This window comes from Lissotriton vulgaris, chromosome 1_1 (assembly GCF_964263255.1).
Source record: "Lissotriton vulgaris chromosome 1_1, aLisVul1.2, whole genome shotgun sequence".
Lineage (NCBI taxonomy): Eukaryota > Metazoa > Chordata > Amphibia > Caudata > Salamandridae > Lissotriton > Lissotriton vulgaris.
The window spans coordinates 581,462,703-581,486,659 of NC_141685.1; the positions used below are offsets into that span (position 1 = coordinate 581,462,703).

General features: G+C 44.1%; 1 protein-coding gene across 1 annotated transcript in view; it reads right to left on the reverse strand.

Annotated features, from left to right (window-relative positions):
• Positions 1 to 12,482: 12,482 nt before the first annotated feature.
• Positions 12,483 to 23,957, reverse strand: part of HS2ST1 (heparan sulfate 2-O-sulfotransferase 1) — a 357,064-nt gene continuing 345,589 nt past the window's right edge. The window contains exon 7 of the mRNA XM_086953973.1: positions 12,483 to 15,712. Within this exon, the coding sequence (XP_086810099.1) occupies positions 15,492 to 15,712 (221 nt within the window). The 3' untranslated portion in view covers positions 12,483 to 15,491. The remainder of the gene's footprint in view (positions 15,713 to 23,957) is intronic.

Consider the following 23,957-nt stretch of genomic DNA (forward strand, 5'->3'; position numbering starts at 1 on the left):
GGCTGGGGGCATACGGAGGGGGCATGTAGATGATTGGGGGACCTAGTAGTAACTCATCGTTCGCCCGCTGTTTGGAGGGCAATTCAGGGTAGAGTGCAGAGGGGGTCCTAACAGGACATTGACCTGTCGACCCTGATTCTTGGTTTTGTGTAGCTTCCTTTCTTTCTTTTATTTCCTCTTCTAGTTGCTTTGCGGCTAGGTGGGCTGCCTTTCGTAATTCTTTCCCTATCTTTGCTTCTTCTCTTTTCTTTCGTTGTTCCGTTTCTTTCCGCCACATGCCGATACTGTCGAGCATAGTGGGCGTAGTCTTATTTTTCTGGAGCGCTATTTCTAATGCTTTTATTTTATGATCATCAAAGGAACCTATCAGTGGCCACTGACTTTCAGGGTTCTTCTTTGTATATTTATGCCATAACTTAGTATAAGCTATGGCGACTAGTCCATGCTTAGTGAACATGTCCTTATTAGGGGTGCCCTCCAGTGGAGCTGGATGGGCCATCTCTAATAAGCGGTCCGGGCTGTACAGGCTACCAACCAGTGGGGAGAAGATAGGCATGACGGGTTACAACGGGGACAAAAGTCTGCACTACCTATCTTATCACGGCGGGCAAAGACTAGACAGAATATTTCTATTCTCCGTTGTTTGCCGGCGGTGAATACCTCAAATGAACCAATACCGAACAATCGGTCAATCAAACAATCAGTGGGGAGAATAAGTGGGTACGAAAAGTTTGCGTTACCCACCCTTTCTCTACCTGCAAAGAGAGACCTTGTTCTTCCCTGTTTGCAGACAAAGAATCTCCAGACAATAATCCACGAACGACAGTTCGGGACAACAGTGGGGGAGGAAGATAGGCACGACGGATTACAATGGGGACAAAAGTCTGCGTTACCTATCCTTCACTGCTTGCAAAGAGAGAGCCTGTTATTTTCTCCGTTTGCAGACGGTGAATCTCCAGAGGGTTTCAACAAAGCGTAATACTAGTATTATCCAAACAAAAACAATCTTTTCTCAATTCGTCGTGTTTACACGACCTTACCCGGACCGCATGGACGGTTTCCTGTCCTCTGGATCCAGCGCCCGATCGTCCTCTCTCCTTCGTGATGCCCGTGGCACTCCTGATGGTTCCCAGTCAGGACCGTAGATCACTCGAGAGAGGTCTGTTCAGAACTAGTGAAGGTCGGATGATCGGCTGTCAGACGAGGGTCTATCGGACACGAGCTCTTCCCGATCGTTGCAGTCGTTCACTCTGTCGTTGGGACCTCTCCCACTGGATCCACGTGTCGCTGATGGGCCCCACGCTTTGGGACGCCAATTGTAGAAAAAGGTAGGGCTAGGACCTTTCTCAAGATTTGCCCGGCGCTAACCGCCCTTGTACCATTCAAATTACCAAGCAATGAGGCAGGCGCCGGAGACCAGAAGGCAGGAAACAGAAGTTTATTCCGACGGAGCAGAACACATCAGATCAGACAACAAGGTATCGTCTCGAGGTGCTCTAACAGCCTCTCGGAGGCCTGGCCTCTTATACACTGGTTTATGGCATGTGACCTTTCTTTATTATAATCAGAACATTGTGAAGCCAGGAAAAAGACATCCCCGTGATCCTCGTGTCAATCCCACCCCCATATACCTCCACAATAGAGGTCCTCAACCTGCTGATAAGAGGAGGGGGTCATCACGCAGCTGAGTGTTCCGTCGAGTCTTAGGATGTGTGCGCCTGATCATATCCCAGGGGGTGGGGAGGCCTGGATCAATAGAGGGTCCTTTGAAGGAGAGCGACCTCATACAATAAGGGGCAGTAAATGATATCTCCCGGCTTAGGCGATGGCCTCGGACCTGTGTGGACAGCTGGACACGGGGGAAGGGGTCATCAAAGGAGTGGTATTCATGCCGCGTGGACAATCGAGCGCGGAGGGAAGGTTTATCAACAGAGGGGCATTCATGGGAGGAGAGGAGATGCTGGTCAGGCGCAGGCGTGACTCCCAAGGACAGGGTCATGGGGTCATGGGGACAGTAAGGGTTATGCTCATGAGGGGGAGGGAGGGGGAGCCAGGGTGCGCGGAGGATGCTTGCTGGGTCAGAGGGGCACGCTGGTGATCGATCGTGGACAGGGAGACCATGATACCTAAAATGGGTGTTGTGCATGTTGTACGTGGGTGACAAGCTGGCGCAGATGATGTTTAGCTCGCAAACTAAAATTCCACACAATAACCACCAGAGGAAGGGACATTTACAGATGGGCCGGGCAGGGCCGGCATTTGAAGTCAAAATATTCTAATCCGATCGGCGATGGATGCTTCATTTCTGTTTTTTTTACTAGTTTAAACGTCGTTTCGTATAAAATATTAACAACACTCGGACAAAATGTTGCAAACTCGGTAAAGTAAGCTTAAGCCCTTTTCTAATTAAGATAATAAGATTTAAATACCCAGTATCATTCAAGTATGGGCTAGACTCTCAGCCAGGCTCCAGTAAGTCTTAGTCAGTCAGTCAGTCGGACGCAGGGGTCTGCTGCTAGCTAGCTGCTGCCTGCGCGCACGTGGCGATTTGAGCCCTAGAACAGACAGACTAGAACACTACTACAGAAACAAACATCATGGCGCGCACACGTCCCGAATGGCCAATCACTGCATGACTTCACATGATGAAGTCACAGTGATTGGCCATATGCAGTGCAGTGAGGCAGTGTGCCACCACCCACGCGCGGCGTTCAATAATGGATTGCCTGCCCTGCTGCGCGGAGGGACCAGCCAATCCTGTCGCTGCATGCAGCGCCAAGATTGGCTAAGGGGGGCACACTGACTACTCGCCCTGGGTGCCTAAGAAATCAAGGGGGCTGCTGCGGCCCGGCTAAAGCAGCACCCCCTCGGTCCCTCTATTGTCAGGTTAGCAGCGCGCATGCTCGGGCTAGGTGCTAGCCTGCAATCCTCATGCGCAGTACTGCTGCTGCTGGCCTGCTGCAGACTGTCACTCAAGCCGCAGCACAGGGACATTAGCCAGAAGTTGCAGTTGTGAAGTCCAGATTAAGTCCAAATATGTAGCTTTGAGGCTTACAACTTAAAATGGGAAAGTGGTGGAAATAGAAGATGGACTAACAGGGAAACGCTCACGCCTCTTGAAGATTAATATGACACGGTTCCAAGATGCCTACAGCAGGAGAGAAAGAGTAATGTAAGAGAGACCCATTTCTCTTCAGTAGCAACCATGCTGGGGGTGGGCACCTCACCTTGACAAGAAAAGGGAATTCCTTTTATTTCAATGATGCTAATATTGCATCAAACAAACGAGGGTGAGAATGGAAAGTTATGGATGTCCTGTGCTCTCCATGCAACTGGAGTCAATCTATCCTAGCTGATGAAGGCTGATAGCCAGAAGCCGGTCCTGGGATGCTTGATTCCAGTCCAGAGAGGACATGGCTTAGCAGTTCGGGCTGGACTGTTACCATGGGGGACACGGTCGGGACTGATTTGCGTATGGCCATGTCTGAACTGGGGTGGCTTGGTGAGCAAAGTAACGATGGATTAAACCCAGATCTGTGACTGGGGGTGAATGTTTTGCCATTGTGCAACATTCCGTCCATCAATTGCTGTTTTTGCATTTGTCACCCCGAGTGGGACGGGTATGCCCTGACGTAAGTCCCGTGCTCTCCATGCCACTGGAATCGAGCTATCCTGGTTGATGAAGGCTGATAGCCAGAAACCGGTCCTAGGATGCTTGATTCCGGTCCAGGGAGGACATGGCTTGGCAGTTCGGGCTAGACTGTTCTCATGGGGCACAGGGTCGGGACTGATTAGCGAATGACCATGTCTGAACTGGGGTGGCTTGGTGAGCAAAGTAACAAAGGATTAAACCTAGATCTATGACTGGGGGTGAATGTTTTGCCATTGTGCAACATTCTGCCCATCAATTGTTGTTTTTGCATAGACTGGAGTAGAGCAGAGAGAAGCTGCCTACAGTAAAGTGGCAAAGAGTGGCGTGGTGTGGAGTAGAGTGGCTTAGTGTGGCATATGTATGGTATGTTCGCACACTGCCATTACAGACAACACATTTTCAATTGAAATTACCATTACATATGCACATACAGTTCTACTGATAACACTATACAGTGCCCAAATGATGTGTGGAAATGGAATCACCTAATGCACTGATTTGCTTTGATCCTATTAAATTATTTGTTTCCACACTTCCGAATTATAAAAAATGTGCTCAATTTGCACTTTCCTAATTCCAATATATTCTGGAATACTTACACAGTTCATTTACAGACATTTAAATGTTGTGTGCTAGAAGAAAACCTTTTCTTTCCCAGGACCCGGCCATATTGTCACACAAATACTCTCACTTTGAAGTCAGAGAAAGAAAAGTAAACACTAAGCTTCTTTGGAAGACAGAGCCTGACATTTGACCTCCGTTACTGAACACACAGCAAATGTGACAAGATGAGAACAAAATTTAAAGGCCTGTTTACAGAAAGCGAGGACTCACGGAAGAATACAATGAACGCTGGTGGACAAGCTATGCTCCATCGGAGAGACAAAAACATGCTGGACAGCCTACAACAAATAAAGCTAACAAATAGAAAGCCAGAAAACGTGAGGTACAAATCATGAAGTCAATTGTAAGCAGTGAGTGGAATGCATTCCCAGGGAAGCTCTCAGAATGCCCACAAAAAGTATTTTAGCAACCAGTCAGGTTTCAACATAAAAAGGCACACATCTAAGAAAACATCTGACATTCCAACCGCAATGAGGAAAAACAAATTTAACAATCAAAGTATTTTCCTTCCCAACGGGCATTTATTTGACAGAGTCTGTATCAGGTAATCATCTGAGACATTTCAACAACGAAGGGGCAGTCATAGCAAGGAGAAACAAGTGTAATAGCTCTATATAAAGAATTCCTACATTGGGTTAGATTTGGTTTAAACTGCAAGAATGAGTTCCTTACACAGAAAAAACAAACGGATGTAAAGTATCAAAACAGAGTAAGAAAGGGAAAGGCACTGTGTCGCAGTTTGTAAATTAAAGAAATTAACTAAATTACATTTCTCGCTTATAGAGATTTACATTCAGACTCTTTCAGTAATTCTCACAGCAGAATTTATGAATGTAATAGGAGCAGAATCTGTGCATTCCGCAGAAAAAGGACAATATGACAGATGTTTCATCAACTTGTTAAACATGTTGGCTTGGCATGAAAACCAAGCTGACTGGCCTCAAAGCTTGGAAATCCTTAAAGATAACAGCACATTAAGTAGTACAATTGTAAATGGCAGTGGTTTCAAGCGGGTTATTTTCAACAGGGTTCTTCCACAGAGTATTGAGGAAGGCCTGCATCATCAAGTTGCCTCTTTAAATACCAGATGTAATAGACAGGATGATTCGAGTAACAACAATTGTCACAATGCATTAGCACAGTGGCCATGTCACATATCAAAACTTTACTACATCTGCTGCTTGTGTAATATGGAATAAAGCAAACAGAATTTTCTCCAGTCTATACCAGAAATGTCTACCAGTGCAAAAAATTCCATTAAAATCAGTAGGGATTGCTTAGATACATTTTCAGCCACAAAGGCAATTCTGATTCACAAATAATCCTTGTTAAATAGAAAAAATAAAGTAAATGTATAATGTATTACTGTAATATCACTGATTAAAATAGACTTTTTAAAAGAAAAATATTTTATTCACTTATGAAAACAACAAACCTAGTAAATAAGTTGTTTTTGGGCTTAAAGCCCCTGGTGCAAATACTCTTTGGTAAATTACATATTACACAAACAGCATAAAAGGGGCAAAAGATTTACACCGCTTTTTGTGATCCAGTGAAAAGCTACTATCATAGTTTTAAATGTGGGCAAACATTATTGTGAAAGTATAAGTTACTCCTAGTGGAAATCTAAAACATTTATAAAAGACAGCTCTGTCTAAGTGTTGTTGAGCCTCGCTTGTCCTTCTTCTCTTTGTTACAATATTTCCCACCTGACATTGAGCCTATACCCAACTGCTTGCTGTTCTTTCTTTTCTTGCCGTTGCTATAGCAGTTTTATAAGAAAATATGTACATATATACAGTTTCTGTAACTTTTTTGTTTGTTTACATGGCACACTGATTTCAGGTGAGAATGAGCTCCTCGCACAATGATTACACTGCATTTACTGACATTTTAAGGACATTTGTGCGTTTGCTTTTCTTCAAATGAAACACGAAATTGGAAAAAAAACAATGCACATGTATGACGCAACAATATAGACCCTTATTGTGGGTTAGGAGGAAATCCGATTCAATCGATAACACCCAAATCACGATTACAGATTGTCCAAACCAATGCCACCTTTGGGCTTTCCCTCCCAAAGTATTAGGGTAAAATACCCAGAATGTGTGAAAGAGACAGGTAATTCTGCAAGTGGTATTACTGCATCGGGAGTACCGCCTCATCCACAAGAAGAGTCTCAATATGTCATTTACATGCTGCATCAGTTACTTAAGAAATATGGAATACAGAATTACTGCAGAGTGATGAAACCAGGAAATATACAATAAAGATATACCACTCGAGAAGATCTTTACCTGTCCTTTGCTTGGACGCATAGTCCAGATCAACCTCATATCTAAACAGAAAACTGCAAATACATTTCCGCTTCCTCTATGTTTCCCAAGAAAAAGTACACATTATCAATGGGAGACACCACTATCGCTAATTTGATTGATATAAAAAAAATTCTCAACACGTATCAATCTTCCAATTTATACTTTGTGAATGGACACGAGAACTATTTTGTTGCTCAAAAAAGTCCCAGAATGCACTAGTGGAGTAGTTTCAAGCCGCTTTTTCACTGAAAAAGTTTAATTCTTTTAGAGAGGGGATGAGAGTTGAAGAGCACAGCAACGCTCCAGGAAAATAAACTGTAGCTCACATTCTGCTAATTCGGTCTTTAGCCACTCTGGATACATCGTGTAGAAGATACTTTTTATTTTTATGGAATTCACAGTTGATTCACTAGGTTTACGCATTGCAGAATTAACTGAGATGTGTTTTTGGAACACTATTAACAGGATAACAGAACGGATGACACGGTCATTAGGCAACAGCTTCCAATTGATACTGCATTCCGAGTTTTCAATAAAATCATCCTGAGTGAGTGTTCTCGATTATCTCAGTGTTTGAGCCACAACCATTTCACCCGAAAGCAGATTTTCAATATTACTAAATATTTGCAAGCACTCCATGCAGGTTTAAAAGGCATTTTAAAAATGTATCACAACAAAGAAGTTGGACACAATCTTTGGTGAAGCCATTTTATATGAAGAATCATGCCCAGATTAAGAAAGATTGTAAATGGTTCAGAAAATGCTAAGTCTTGAACAGTACTAACCCTTCATCCGGATGCCTAAGCTACTAATAATCTAGACATTACAGTTACAACTTAGAAGTATCATCTTGCAGCAGAGTGTGAAAGATGCCATATGTTTACCTTAAGATAACTTTGAAAGGGACAATACCCAATTGATGGAAACATAGCAATCTCTGCAGATTTTCAATAGCAAAGCTCTGCACTGAAAAGTTTACAGCAACTGCATTTAATTATTACACAAAACAGTGTTGTTTGTTGGTAAGTCGGCTCTCATGAGAACTCACAAAACTGAATGCCACTTTGTGTCTTTAAATTCCACTCGAACAGTAGATCTTACCCCAAGTGAGACATTTGCCAAACATTGAACAAATATAGGTGACCAGAGAATCAGACTGTGTAGCTAATGAAAGGGTAAAGAGAATGGCCAGCAAAACAAAGGCAAGATTGTACTTCTTAATAATTATTTGGGGTCCAAAAATGAAAGAAAAAACAAATGTCATCATACCCACCTGTTCTAAAACTAGTGACTGCACACAGTTCCATCCCGAATTTATTGTTTTCTGAAGTTGCGCACTCAGCATTTTGGCGAGATATAACTGCATCTTTAATTGCCAAGGAATTCATAAGAGGTTCTACACAATTTTATAGTACTCCACGTCTACGGATATTAAGGCAACCCTACATGCCTGAAAAAAACTATCTTGGCCAAATATGTTCTAACAGAGGTGATGGAGTAAGCTGGAGCATGCGGCCTTAGGCTAAAGGCTTACCTGCCGAGCACCAAACAAGAAATGCCTCCCTACTTGTTCACAAATAAAAGTGCAAGGGTGCATATAGTTAAAGGCTACACATTTCCCTTAAATAGCACAAGAACTCATTGAAGGGTCATATGGAATTTAGATAAAATAGCACAAGAACTCATTGAAGGGTCATATTGAGCACTGGGATGTTCATATTCAGAATCAACTCCCAAGATTAAGTAGCATGGATAGTTTGTCCTGTTCAGTCATACACTGGTTTGGAACTTTTATCTCCTGCATTAACATCCGAACACTTACTTACACAACAGAAATTACAATCATCGAGTCCAAAAGACACCTATAGAATTTAAACCAAGATCCGGGCATCGCACCTCGCAATTAACACTTTCTTAGACTCGCAATAGGGACTTAAATCATCAAGAGAGACCATCTGAATCGGAGTTTACTGGAACTATCAGAAACAGGTTTAGGATTCTGCCTGAAATCCAGACAGCACATCTTCGAAGAAATTTTTTTTATCAGAGGATTCACAGAAAGGCGCTAAGCGCAGTAGTACAGACGAGAAATGCTAAATTGATGCTTTAAGTAAAGATACCAAGAGAAATTTAGCTTTTTGATAAATAAGTACTATACCCATCCAAGAGTTGCTATGTCTAAGCTGGCACCGAAAGTGAAGGTCTTAGATTATAAAACATTTATCAAGAGATCTAGACAGGTAGTATACCAAAAAAAAAAGGTTTTAGTAATGCAGAACCGAATTATAAGATAACAAAAAATCATGTAAGCTGTAAGTGCAGGAATAGTTCCTGTAAAAGTTTACATAGCAAGAAAATCCTATTCCTTGAAAGGACAGAAGTGAGCTAAATGTAATAATGTCTAACTTTTCAGGACCAAAAAACAATTTCAATGTGAAACATGTCTGAAGCATGAGAAAACTTACTGCACTGAATCAACACCTACCTTTATTAAGAGTCACAACCTCTATATAGATATCAACAAAAAGTCTTTATACCTTCAAGATATACTCAATACTTCATTTGAAAAGTTAGTCACAAAATAAGAGTAACTTCGAATGAAAGCTATACCCCGGAGTATTTCTGCACAACGTAATGGTCAGTGGTGACAGAAAGTTGATTAAACATACTTCAATGGAGGTAAGCTGTCCCAACAGAATGCTGTTGACGGAGAGCAGACTAAGCAAGAAGGGTTTATCTTTAACCAATAATCATTGGGAAAAGATGTTGATGCAGAAAAATATATGCAATCATCAGACATGCCCGGGACATATAAGGGCAACAATTTCCAAAGCAGGAACCATCAGAAATGTCTATTTACAAGCTAGAACAAGAGACAGGAAATATGAAGGGAAATAAAAGACCCTGCTCAATCTCTTTATGATCATCTTGACAACAATTATGAGTGTCAACAATGGGTATTCTAAGCATTCCCAGTTACACTCTCTCTTTGAAAATGTTTTACTGTTAGTCTGACCAAAGAAAAAACTATCCAGTCAGAGTCATATAGGATGTAAAAATGCCCCCGGTATCCCTGTAAAATAGATGGATGGTGGCTGTACAGGTGGGCTCTTACATGCACAAACTTGTCCCATTAAGAAGTTCATTTTACTCACGGGTCTAGGTTTCCTGCAATATAAAAACAACTACAAATAAGAAATATTTTCTTCTTACTACTCCATAGCATTACTCAGACCTTGACTTTCATCCGATTGTAAAAACTACTAATCAGCCTCTCGAGACTCTGTACCAAGATAGTTCAGGCAAAGCCACCAGCTGGGATTCTCAACCTGATGGGACGCTGGGTGATAGGATGTTTGAAAGCAGGGCTCAATACTGAGAAGCTTGAGAGGGTTGTACCATTTCAAACTTTGGGATGTTCATAAATGGCACAGCAAAGCAAGCTAAAGAATTATAGTGGAGGCAAACCTGTATGCTACTCCATAAGCAATGGTGGAAGTTAGATCTTATTATTCCCTTTTTGCAGAAGGAAACCAAGCACTTCTATTCCTTAATGGAAACAGTAGTGAACAATGAGTATTGTGACAAAAAAGCCATTAAAGCATAACTTATGGAGTTCAAGGAGGTGAACAGGGATATTAGTTCTGCAGGGCAAACAAACCTCAGAGAAATCTGTCCCCATCATCTCCTCCGCCTCCTCTTACTCTCTGCATATACCAGAACTACTATTCTGAAATGGGGTTTAAAAAGGTGTAGTATGCTAGTTTCATGTTCTTCCTACTTGGGTTCATCACAGAAATGGAATTGACTTCCAGCTCCGCATTCCTATTTAGTGCCTTTGCAAACTGTTCTCTTTTATATAGCTGATAAAAATAACTCCCTCTGACACTTTTAGATTAGCCCCTGGTCCTGCCCCACCCCAAATATTTTGCTCCTGGCCAAGAGAGATTAGACAAAGAGTAAGCTGGTCTGTGTTCCAACCCACTTCCTGACCTTCATTTTCTACATCAACACTCAAAGTGGGTCTACCTTTTAGGCCGCTTAACTGCTTCCATTTCTAACTCCTCCTATTTCCAAATAGACCATTCCAGGATTAGGTGGGAGATTTGTTCTTTCCTGTGCCAAGTAACACTGATGTAAATATTTGCCTCACGAGTGCTCCAGGCTACAAATGTTTAACATGAGGATATCTGCTATGGAATTTGAGAGGAATAACAGAGGAATACTTGTGACTACCTCAGCTTCTTTGGACTACCAGAGCTGCTACAATAACTAACATAGTCTGATTCAGTGCACTACAGTATGTGGTTCCTTCTTTGGAAGAATCTTGTGACCACAAGGATATACTCTTCCCTGCTGTTCTAAGCCACCATGTTCACAGATGGGCGACACAGATACAACTTGCCATGAGGATACATTTCTTTCTCCATCTTCCACTACAGCTATAGTGTACAAGTTAAGATTCAGAAAATCTTGCACACTATAGCTGTAGAGAAATGTGTTTACAGTCATGTCAAGGAGAAGAATCAATATTTCAAAAGAAAAATAACAGAAGAGTACAAAATACCCTTTAAAACTTCAAATAGGCAAATATTCAACAGAGTGGAAGGGAACTCATGGACCATAATGCAGCTCTTGGTCACCAATAATCAAAGTTTTCTGCTCAGATACTAAATACAAACAACAAAAAGGCTAACTTAACAGCTAATGATCCAGGTTGGCACTACAGCACTCCACCCAGACACCTACAGAACAGTGTGCTGGCCCTACTACCTGGTGAACGCTCTGGTTTTCACCAGTGTCCGGTTCCCCTTCAGTGAGGCTAAAATACAGACCTCAGAACAATGACTCAAAGTGATTGCACGATCAGACAGCATACTTACTAACTTTGACAATTTGGTTACTTGATTAGAAGTGGTGCACCCCTAAAGCATGTGCATGCTGCAACACATGTTTTTATTTCAGTTATGGCTGGGTTATCAAGGACAATGGCTACCTTATTCTTACTCTTGCACTATTCCAGTTCAATTATAATCTCAAACATCGCTCTCAGTTTGGTGTATGCCCTGCCCACCAAACTTGTTGTTTCCAAACCCATTTAGAGGGATGGGACCAAAGGGTTTTGGAAAGCAGTGCCTTGGATGTCCTAGGATGGCTCTGCTGTTGGAAACCCATGATCGGATTGCCTGCCCTCTAATGGACTGCCAGGACATTACGAATTACTAATATACAGCCAGGTATGACCATGCGAATAATGCCAGTAGTGGGTAAGGAAATCAATCAATGTCCCTAATGCAGAGGAAAGAATTCCCAGTAAACTACATTTTACAGAGTGGCGCCAGGAAAACCACATTGTGCAAAAAAACACACACAAAAAAAAGAGAACGGTTGATATTAAGACATCCATATTTACTATTTTACTTGAGCCACTGAAGTTTGATTTGGTGAAAAAAAAAACCAGTTTAGCCACGTTTCTATGCCTTCACGGACTTTCCATCTGACTGGAGGCTACGCAAACTTTTAATACCATTAAAAATCGAAGGCTTTCTCTACATTGGGTTCTTAAATCACACAAAAGGCAATTTAAAGAGAAAGCAAACATAAAAATTGAGTAAATGTGGTGTGATTGAACAATCTCTCTGCCAAACCGCCCAGTGCTCCAGGGTCTAGTCATGTGGGGTGAAAAATAAAAGTGTTGGAAGAGTGGTTATAGGATAGTGTAAAGATTAAGGACTCCCAATTGCATGTGTTAGACCAGCACTACTGGAAGGCAGTTTTAAACTAGTGAAAGAATGTTACAGTCCTTGACACGAGGTTGATTGGCTACAGAAATAAAGGTGGGGAGAAGATCTATGCACGTTGGGCTTATATCAAATACACACAAAATACAAACGGATAACCCCTTTTATAATAAAAAACAATGAAATAGCGACAGAATTCGTACAACATTTGAAAACGCAATTTTCTTTAGAATATACATTTAAAGCATATTACATGACACTTGTTATTTTCCCACTTCAAAGTAAGGTCTGTATCCAAGAGTTTCAACGTGATGGCTAGTAAATAAAATGGGAAATAACATGTACTGAAATGCTCAGAGTAAAAGGATCTTTTACACATCATGTGCTGTTAGGCAACCCTTAGCAAGGAAATTCATCCCAATATTAAGCTGCTATCTGGAGGTGCGAGTATGAATTTTACAAGGCAACACCAACTATTTAGCTTTGAAAACTCAGAAAATATTAAAATTTCGAAAGTAGCATGAGTGGAATAGTTCCGTTTGTAGCATTATCGCGAAACTTTTATTTAACAATATATCTTGTTGCTTTCCCCTAAAAATTATTTCGTTCTAAATCTGTGCTCCGAAAAGTTTTGGTTTTATGAGGATTGTCAGTCTCGGAGTATTTATTCCCTGCAAACTACATTTCTTGTGCCCATGTCACAATGGGACAGCAAATCCCATTTTGGGTAGAACCACTGGTTTCCAACCGAGATAAGATTAGAACATCTGTTAAAGGCTGTGAGCATGTGCTCCGGTGACTTGCAGTAAGTGAAACTTGAAGCAAATTGCAGATCACAATAGTGGATATGCATAGTTGCCAAATCACAAAAGGGAATAACATGCTCTTTAATACATGTTATTCCCTATTCAGAGGACCAGACTTCAATCTGGAACAATTTTGCACCTGCAGTTTTAGGATACATCATAGTAGTGTTATGGGTAGCTGATGATAGGTTGATAATAGGACACAGGAATCAGTAAGAAAAGCAGATCTGACCCTCTGGTCTACTGTGACCAGGTTACTGAATAGGATTTAGTCAGTCCTCAGTGCGTCCAGTTGCTCCCCATTTGAAAATGTGAATGTAGATTCACTTGTGAATCATGATTAAACAGAAAAGATAATGGAGGCATTAACAACGCTGAGGCAAATCAAAGTCTAACTACAGCATCAGAGTAACAACTTTGATATGTTGTAATAACATAACGACATGAACTTTTCCCTTTTGCTATGTAAACTGTTTAAAGAGAAAAAAGAAGGATAGTTGTGTGTGCTAATGAAGAATTTGACCGAATGCTCATTGTTGCAGGAGAATACGGATGCTTGCCTTGTACATTTAGAGATGGTTAGAGTCGCAGAATTATGAAGTTACTGCCAGAAAGGACACCAAATATTACCAAACTGAACATTATGGCTGGGTGGGCCCTTTTCAAAAGCCTTTCTCGACTCTTAACTAGAAAAAGTACATTTCAAAATTGGAAACCCTTTCAGTGTTGATTAGTCTACCTTGCACTAGATCGGTTCCTGCGGATTTAGTAATATTTAGCTCTTTAGACTTTTTGAAACCTCTCAAGGCATTTGATGTGTCTGCAAGCCTACCGAGCTTTGTATGTGTAGTGTGTAATGGAACCATTCATGGCAGCTACATGGACGCAGCAACCGGAGGACAGGACATGTGGTTTTGAATACATCTAATTGTTTTAGCATAGAATTGAATAGACCTCAATAAATCTCTGTATCAACAATTGTCTGAAAAAAGACTTAATCCGTGAAAATGTGACCGCTTGCACCCCAAGATGCTTGAGTGTGAACGTCCCTCATGCTACACAGGCGCTGCATGACGACAAAACAGGCTGGTGAGATTTACCACAGTCCCAACTGTGCTTTTATCCTTGAAAATGTATAGTATTCATTTATTTGGAACCATTTTACTGCAAAAGTGACACAGGAAAGGATTAGATACATTCTTTGAGATGTAAATCTAAGGACCCGCTTTGGCGTAGAAAATGTACAGGTGATCATTGAAATGTTGTTCAGGGACAACAGCTAATAAACGTGAGTGAAACAGAACAAATGCTGTATTTTACCCCCACTTAACCAAAACGTGTGAAAACTATTGCAGCTTGATATTTTCTTACCTTTTGGTCCAAGTACACGAGTGACGCTTTATTTACAGCATTTTGAAAATGTAATTTAAGATACATTGCAAAGCACCTTGTTATAAACAACACACATTTCAAATGTAGGAAACCCTTAGCCAGACCACAGATCCTCATTTAAAATATGAAACATGTGTCAAACAGTAGAATATACATTTATTAGAAACAATTCATAGGCAGACTGAAGCTTTGTGGCATTTTTTGGTGTGTGCTTGCAGCCATTACCTATACTGCAGCAGAAACAAACACGATTATTAGCCTTATCTAAACTCGATTAAAGGCGGTGGACAAGGGAAACGATATTGGTGGTGGGGAGGGTCGCTTCAGTTGCAAATCATGTTTCCCTATTTCTCTATTTGCGCCTCGAACATCAGTGCCACAAATTATTTCTAATAACATATCCCCCATGTAAATATGGGGAAGCCCCACAGCTGCAACCATATATTGGTTCAGTAATTTAACGTTCCAACTTTTTCCACGTGATGTCATTTCACAAAAAATAAAAAAGCACCGATGTTGACTATTTCATAACACTATAAATAATCGCAATTGTATACAGCCGAATTCTAGAAGTAAGAGGAAAAATATGGGTTCGTCTTCACGTACATCTGCAGGAAAATCAGCTGCTGGGAGAACCACAGCAGCCACTAGAGCAGTTTGTTGACATCTGTTGACTGTAGAATTTACAGTAGAGCTGTTGAGTGCTGCAGCTTTGTAACTGAAATGTAGACTTCTTCAGGTGATGGACATTAATTATGACCAGAGGGATTTGTTAGGAGAACTTGATCGACAGCATCTGTTAGATCCCTCTCCCTTGGCGTACCGCACATCTTACCACAGTGCAATAGCAAACCACCTCAAACAAACCAGCATTCAAGTTATTGTTGAGTGAAAAAATAATAAGACCACGTGATCAAAGTTTAGTTCATTAGCCTAACAGAGTTCCTTGCTCCATGGGTTATTTAGGGTAAATCTTTTCATAGAAAAAGTTCTGTGCCAAAATATAAAGTTCGCCATCTTTCTCCCGGACCGCGTGTGCCCGGATGAACTGGAACTGCTCCAAGGCAAATTCATAGAACTCGTTCTCCATTTTCCAGATGTCGGACTGCTGCAGTTTGGCGGTGGTTTCTTTTGTCGGGAGCTTTTTCTCTGTAGTTTTTCTAAGATGAGATTTCTTTCCTAAAGGTAAAAGGCATAGGTTTGTTTTGATCGAAGATTTAAAGCAAATAATTGTAGGTAGTGATAATGAACACATAAGGCTTTCTTCAAATGGTAACATCTCACAGAGGTAATCCATCAATAGAACATTGCAATCAGAAGTAGCAACTTTAGGCAAGACAGCAAACTTAATATATGAATATAAAAAGATAAAGCAAAATGTATTGACATTTGTGTTATTAGTGGGATAACCAGACAGATGACGTAAAAGAGAACTGTAGTTTCCTGACAGGGATATTCTTAGTGAACAAACTTCTGAGACTGCTGAGGCCCTAGCGACACACCAGGTCAAATACTTTGACTAAAATGTGTATCTCCGTTTAAGTTGGATGTCACACAAAGACTAACTAGGACCGAAATAAATAAATGTACTGTTGCAATCTAACACCAGCAATCAAACGACCGACCAAGGCCAGGGTGGTCTATATGTCCTAGGGTAGTGAAAGCAAACCAGCCTACAGAAACGATTAACAGCAGAGATCCAACTGGATCTTTGAAACAGCTCTCAACACTGCACCACTTTCAGTTTTTTAGGTTTCGACTGGGGAACGGAGCGTAAGCTCCGCCCCCAGAGAAATCTCTAGTCTTCAGTAGGGACTCTTGGAATACGCCCTCTGTCCCATTGGCTAGCTCCAGAAATGGAGGCTAGCCATTGGAACAGAGAGGCGTCCGTCATGGCCGGACCAGATTCGGGGGCGTTCCCGAGAATTTTTGGCTTTTGGCTACGTCATGCTACGTCAGCCAAAAGCCGGGAACGCCCCCGAATCTGGTCCGGCCGGGCCGTGCTTGCTGCTGTCCTGCCTTCCTCCGTGTCCCTCCTCCTGCCATCCCCCCTCGCTGTCCTGTGCACGTTTCCCGCCTCCCTCCCGCCGTCCGTATCCTCTCCCGCCCCCCTCGTCCTCTCCCGCCACCCTCCCGCCGTTCGTGTCCTCTCCCGCCCCCTCCCGCCGTTCGTGTCCTCTCCCGACCCCTCCCGCCGTCCGTGTCCTCTCCCGCCCCCTCCCGCCGTCCATGTCCTCTCCCGCCCCCCCCCCCCTGTCCTCGTAGGTGCTGGGGGAGTGCATCCCCAACGTGCCGGCCGACACCAAGCTCAAGACGCTGCGCCTGGCCACCAGCTACATCGCCTACCTCATGGACCTGCTAGCCAAGGACGAGCAGAGCGAGGCCGAGGCCCTCCGCGCCGACCTCAAGCGGCCCGACGGCAAGGAGGACAAGCGCAAGAAGGAGCTGGTGAGTGCGGGAGTGAGGAGGGCAGTGGGGCCTGGGCACTGCTCCGGAGTATAGGCTAGGGCTGGACTGGCTGCACCAAGAGTAAGGATGAGAGGGGTAGGGCCCCGGGGGCAGAGCAGGCCCGGGCTCTGTCAGCCAGAGCCAGGAAAACAGGGTTGTGGACGAGTTCTCGAGGGAAGTCAGTGAGAGAGATCCTGAGTGTACGTGGGGGGTGGTGGGGGTGGGGGTGGTCCAGTGGATCCAGAGGATCCAGAGAGACCCGGGAGGGGAGAGCCGGAGAGTCCAGAGTTGTCTGTGCTTTCAAGGTTGGGAGGGGTGGGATTCATTCCTGAACCCACTGGCTGCAATTGAGAAGGGGGGGTATGGGGGGTGGGTATCGCGGGATACACAGCGTAAAACACAAAGGCTGATAGTGAGGGTGGGGCACTTGCGGCCAGTCTACTGGGGTGTTGGGGTCGCGTGTGTCAGTGTCGGGTCCCTCTCACAGGCCCCTGCCTTGAACTCAATGTGCAGGGGAAGCAGTAGCAGTGTGGCCGGCCAAAACAAGACCTTCGTCCTCTTTAAGAGGGGCCCCTTCCCTCACAACATTTTCGCCCACCTTCTGATACGCTTCGTGTGAATTCATAAGCGTCCCCTGCTGCGCACTGCCAGAGCCTTAGGTCATGGTGTGGGAGCACCACTCTGGTTATAGCGCCCAGAAGTGATCGTATTTCAGCAGAGCCTTCTTTGGGCTGGATGCGAAACGCAGCAATTGATTGAAATTTTTTTTAAATGCGCATTACATACAACTCTTTATAGTGGCCATGCGTGCCTTTACGGAAACAGATTTGGTTTGGTAAATTTTTAATTTGTCTGATCAGGGGTCAAATTATCTGTCTCTCTCTCTCTCTCTCTCTCTCTCTCAGTATCACTATATTACATTATCTTTGTATGTGTGCGTGTACACACATGTAAGTGTGTATATTTGTGCGAGTATGTGTCTGTGCATATATATATACGTTCGTGTATCTATTTATTTATTATATTTTGACACGCAGAGAATGGTATTTTATTTATTAATGTACTTATATACATAAATATAATGAATAAAATGTTCTCTGCCTGTCAAAATATAATAAATAAATAGATACACGCACATATATATATAGGCACACACACACATACACACTTACGTGGATGTACACGCACACATACAAAGATAATGTAATGCAATAATCCTGCGTGCAGACAACGTGGATGCATTCGTCAGTATTGGGTGACCCTGTGAACTGCTCCCCCGGCGCCCCTCAGGCCGGTAGATGCCCCCCAGAGCCCTGGACCACTCTCTCTCCTCAGTGTTCGGAACCGTCCGGTTTATTTATGTGCAATGTCCGCAGAACCACTGAGCACAGACTAGAGGCCTGGTGAGGATAGACGGGGGTCCCAGCCCTGCGAAGCCCACCGGGAGCACAGACAGAGGGCGCACCCAGAGGCCAGCGAGGGGCCTCTCTGGCCGGCCTGCACCCGCGCGGTCCAGGGGCTCCCGGCTGCGGCTGTGAGTGAAGCAGCCCCCCGGGACACAAACATTGATGGATCAATAGAGCAGCTGGCGACGGACCCGCTGAGCAGTGTTCCCATTGGTATTGCTGTTCTCCAGTTGTGTTTTTTTGTCCTCGGTGTTGTGATGTTCTAGTCTTGAAGGCGATTTATTTGTGTGCACTTCCGTCTTAAAATGTGGAGTTTAATTAATATTTGATGGTGTAAACGTTGTAAATGTTCAATAAACCACTGTGTTTTTACAGAGGGTGTTTTGCTTATGTGCTTGGAAAGAGTTGTAGATAACCTGGAGGAGGGCTGCAGGATAGCGCCCGGCAGACTCTCACACACTGCTCCCACAGCCCAGATGTTTGGTGTCAAATAGGGCTTCATTTCACAAGTAGCCTTGTTGAAATGTAGCCACCTGGGTTCCGAAAATCCATGTGGTTGCTGTTGGCCTGTAAAGTAGGTTATTATAGCGCAAACATTCTTGGCTTTGAGGGCTGTCATTTTTTTAAAAAAATAGGAAAATCCAAGATTATATAAATTGTATAGCTGGACGCTTAGCCATGGAGAGTACACATGTCTGATGGTGCTGAGTGGCTGTATTTTGTCTCCATTAATAAACCGCGCATACTAGTTTGTGGAAAGGTGACCCCAGTTTTCAAGCCCCGGACTTGAACTCTGCTTTACCCCTGCAGTTCTTGGCCTCCTCGACGCCTGCTCGTGTCCAGCATTACCTCAGATGTCCGAGGCGGGAGAGGCGCGCGGATCAGCTGTGCATTGTTTTGCTAATGAGACCTTCACTTAGGTACATGGGGTCAGGGCTGCAGTCTTTGTTGAGGCTCCTTGCAAACAGGGTTATTAATGCTTCCGTGACGCAGAACCCTAAATCACTTGGCCCCTGAAGTCATACTTGCAGCCCGGGGCCTTCCCTTAGCAAAGTGTTACACCGGCAAGATGGTGGGCAGGAAGCTGCCATGCAGGCCGACAGACACGTAGATAATGCGAGAGGCAACTGGCAGAGGGGCAGAGAAAGAGACAGAAAGACTGTGGCCAGTCTGAGTGCATAGATTGGGGGCACATGGGCAGATCGAATACCCTGCGACACAGCATGTATACTGACAGTGAGTTGTGCTCTGTGTGTATCGAGGTGTGGGGTTGTGTGCACTGTGAGTATGCATAGTGTGGGGTTGTGTGCACAGTGTGTATACGGGGTGTGGGGGTTCAGTGCACTGTGAGTATGCAGGGTGTGGGGTTGTGTGCACTGTGTGTATGCAGAGTGTGGGGTTATGTGCACTGTGTGTATGCAGAGTGTGGGGTTATGTGCACTGTGTGTTTGCAGGGTGTGGGGTTCAGTGCACTGTGAGTATGCGGGGTGTGGGATTATGTGCACTGTGTATGGAGTGTGGGGTTGTGTGCACTGTGTGTATGCCAGTGGGGCGTTTGTGTGCACAATGTGTATGCGGGTGGTGGGGTTCAGTGCACCGTGAGTATGCAGGGTGTGGGGTTGTGTGCACTGTGTGTATGTGGGGTGTGGCGTTCGTGTGCACTGTGAGTATGCGGGATATTGGTGTGGCCGATGTACTCTTTCAAATAACTTCGCCAGCACTGTGGCTGTATTTTGTGCGACGTTTGCATTGTTTTTGAGCATAGAGTGTTGTGACTGCACATTTTTTTGTATTTCTAAATTTTAAATGAATGATTACAGGGAAGAGAAAATGAAATGCAAATAATATATAACAGACGTAACCTGTATTCATACCCATCGGCACTGAAGTACAATGAGTCAAAATCACCACACACCTAAGAAGGGCCCCATATATTATCAAACCGAAGTAAATGGTCATTTAGTTTATATGACATTTTCTCAAAATGAGCCACATCATACAAATATGCAAGCCAGGAATTAAGCGCTGGTATAACATTAGTTCTTCAAAAACATAAAATATTGATTTTAGCTGGACCTAGTGCGTTGGAGAGCCATTTGAAGGTATTAATAAAGATATGTGGTATTTCAGAAGTATTGTGTAAGAGCGAGCTTTGTTTTGTGAGAGAGAAGTTAAGAAAAGAATGTACCTTCAAATAGTCTTCAATCTAGATTCAAAATGTACGAATACTAGGACACGTCGGAGTTGGTTAAAAACCAAGTTTAAGGAATATGGAATACGCACCTGCCAGTGCCTATACTGGTGGCATCTTCTGGTCTTGCATGCACAACGAAGAGAGGAGTGCAGACACGCCTAAAGGCGCACCAGAGGTACCATTACTGAGGGCTGCTCTATCGTCTGCAGCATCCCCTAATATGTGTAGGTAACACGTATCGGGTTTGCATCTAGAGATTAGGGGAAATCCTAGACACTTCATGAACATGGCAACCACGTGTACCCTCCAGCACAATTCTGAAATAAACCGGGTGTATCCAAAAGTCCCAGAGCCAATGAGCCAACGTCAACTCAAAACTACGGAAGATCAAACTCAGCATGGCAATGTCCAGGTGCAGCTTCTCCAACAGCTCCTTGCACAGCCTGTGAGGTGAGAGACACAAACTTCTAGTGCTCTGCTCTGTTCCCTCCTTACACAAGCCACCATCCTTCTCTGAGGCATCGGCTCCACACCTTTCTGACCACTCTCTGATCCCAGAAGGAGCAAAGCTGAATCCAGGCCGAGCAGTGCAGGCCTGGCAGTTATGGCTGGACTGTTCCCATTGGGGGCAGGGTCAAGACTGATTTGCCTATGGCTGGGTTCAAACTGGAATGGCATGGTGAGCAAAGAAAAGATGGATTTAGGCCCAGATCTCTGTACTGGGGTGAATGTATGACATTGTTCTGCATTCTGTCCATCAGTAGTTCATTTTGCATTTGTCACCCCGAGTATGGGCTGCGAGAGCTGTGTGGGCTGCGAGAGCTGTGTGGGCTGCGAGAGCTGTGTGGGCTGCGAGAGCTGTTGGCAATGTAAATAACAATGTTGTTTGTTTATAAGTAAAAAAAAAAAGAAATGTCATGAGCAATGCCAATAGCTCTAACTTTTCCAAAGGCGAAACCATTGCATTGTAAATGCTTGTTTATCAATTGGTGCCGTTTGGACCAGGGCAAGGACCAGGACAAATCAATATTTATTCCTTAATAAAAACACAACACGTCTTAAATGTCTTTGTTCTTTCGAGATCACAGAATTTTTCTAATTTTATAGGCCATTCTACCGTTTGAAAAGGAATCCAACTACATGCGCCACAGATCCTATCCACAGCAGTCATATTTACACACATTAGTATATTTGACCATCATTATGTCTCCTTTCAGTATCTTTATGGAATCACTTGTGCTATCCTGAACTTCCATAAGTTCATTCTTTGAAGAGTTTTGCCCTACTTGCCCGATGCTCCGCATTTTACACCATAATTTTCAACCTTCACTTCTGGCAAATATGTCCATTGTCTGTCACTTTAAGATTCAGGTCATGTAATCTTTCTAGACTATGCGATCTTTAGAGTTGAACTTCTGGCTTACGGTCTACCCTCCTTCGACTTTAGCAGTGCTTTGGACTGCTAAAGTTGTTCTCTTTCTATCATCTGTCGTCTTCCATTCTTTACTTATTTATTGACCAACTTAGACCTTCTCCATCTCCTATCCTCAGCCAGCTCATTTCAGTTAATAGTTACAATCATGTTCCTTTCATAAACTACCAATGCGTTAGGCCTGTCCCTGCTCTTTCGCAAAGCCCACTCGTCCCACTCTTCCAATGGTATTCTGGCTTACTGCTTCATGCATACAACCTTGCACAGGACTAAGAGCAAGCAAGGTAGGCATCTTCCCGCCCATTTTATGAACACAATGTCTGTCTTGCCTTCTCTAGCTTTTGATCTCCCGTAGGCACTCACAGACTTGTTCTGAACTTAGCTTAACATGCTTACAACAAATCCATAATTATTGTGTGTCCCGCCTGCGCTGGGCATTCTATTGAGCGGGCGGAGCCATGGCGGAACCGCTCCGTCATAAGCACAGCGCTACCGAGGCTGATGACGGACCGGTTCCGTCACCAGCAGGAGCGCGCCGCGCGGCCCCCCCCTACCCCCTAGCACTGCGGCGGAATTGCCGCCACAGCGAAGGGGTGAACTATGAGAGCTGAAGCCCCGGAACTTTGGAGAAATGGATTGATCAAGTTTGAACAAGACTGAAGTTACTTCGTGGTCAAGAGGAACCTTTGCCAAGGAAGAAATAACTGAAGAGACTTAAGGAAAGGACTGACCCTTGCTGTGTGTTCAGGGGCTGGCCTGCAGTTTGTTGTTTTAACCAAGAAAGAGACCACAGGGACTTTGCTGTGTACTGTGTCCCCCTGCTTGAAAGGACTTTGCTGTGCAGGGTCCTGAAGTAACAACCCCAAGGGCCCGAGGTGAGCTGGCTCCCTGTTGTGGAAACTCAGGAACCCAAAAGTTTCCAGTAGTGTCTCAGCGACGCTGTGTGCTTGTGCTTTTTGGCAGCCTGAGACCTTCGCAAGGCGTGCCCTGTGATCGTGGGCACCTGGTGTCCAATTTAGTCTCAGCAATGCTGTGTGCATGTGCTTCCTGCCACCTGAGACCTTCGCGAGGCTTGCCCAGTGACCGTGCACACCAGAAGTTCAAGTGAGTCTCAGCAACGCTGTGTGCGTGTGCTTTTTGCAGCCTTTGACCCTCCGAAGAATTGCCCTGTGATCATGGGCAACAGAAGTTCAAGGGAGTCTTAGCAACGCTGTGTGCATGTGCTTTGTGCAGCCTGAGACCTTCATGAGGATTGCCCTGTTGCCGTGCACACCAGAGGCTCAAGGGAGTCTCAGAAACACTATGTGTGTGTGCCCTGTTGTAGCCGGAGATCTTCGTTATTGGCCCGGAATCAACCAAGCCACATCGAAGACCCAAGTCGCAAGAGGCGGAGAGGAGAGCGAGGTCGCACCCCCAGGTAATGTGTGTCGGTGCCTGGGGCGGGGGCGCGTTCGGGGAAAGAAGCTCTCGGCCTCTCCCCTTCTGGCAGCAGCGAGCCTCTTTCTCAGCTCGTGTCGCGGCCCATACGTGCCAAGGAGTGGCAGTACCGGGGCCAGAGCGGGGAGCTGCACTGTGGTTTACACCAGATCTGTGTTGGGGGCACATGGTAACGGAAACTGACCACGAGTCAGTCAGAGGGGCGGAGAGACCGTCTGAAGCACCGTGATCGGTTCCAGAGTTTATTACGCATTGCATTTATTTGCAGAATGAACTACCTGAGTGGTGCATTAAGCATTGCATTAATTCTGCATAACAAACTGCCTGATTGTTGTATTAAGCATTGCATTAGTGTGCAGAACGAACTACTGGATTGTTGCATTACGCACTGCATTATTTCTGCATAACGAACGGCAGGATGGTTGTATTACCCATTGCATTCATTTGCATTACAAACTGCATTATTCTTACATTGTAAAGGGCCTAATTCTAGCATTACAAACTGTA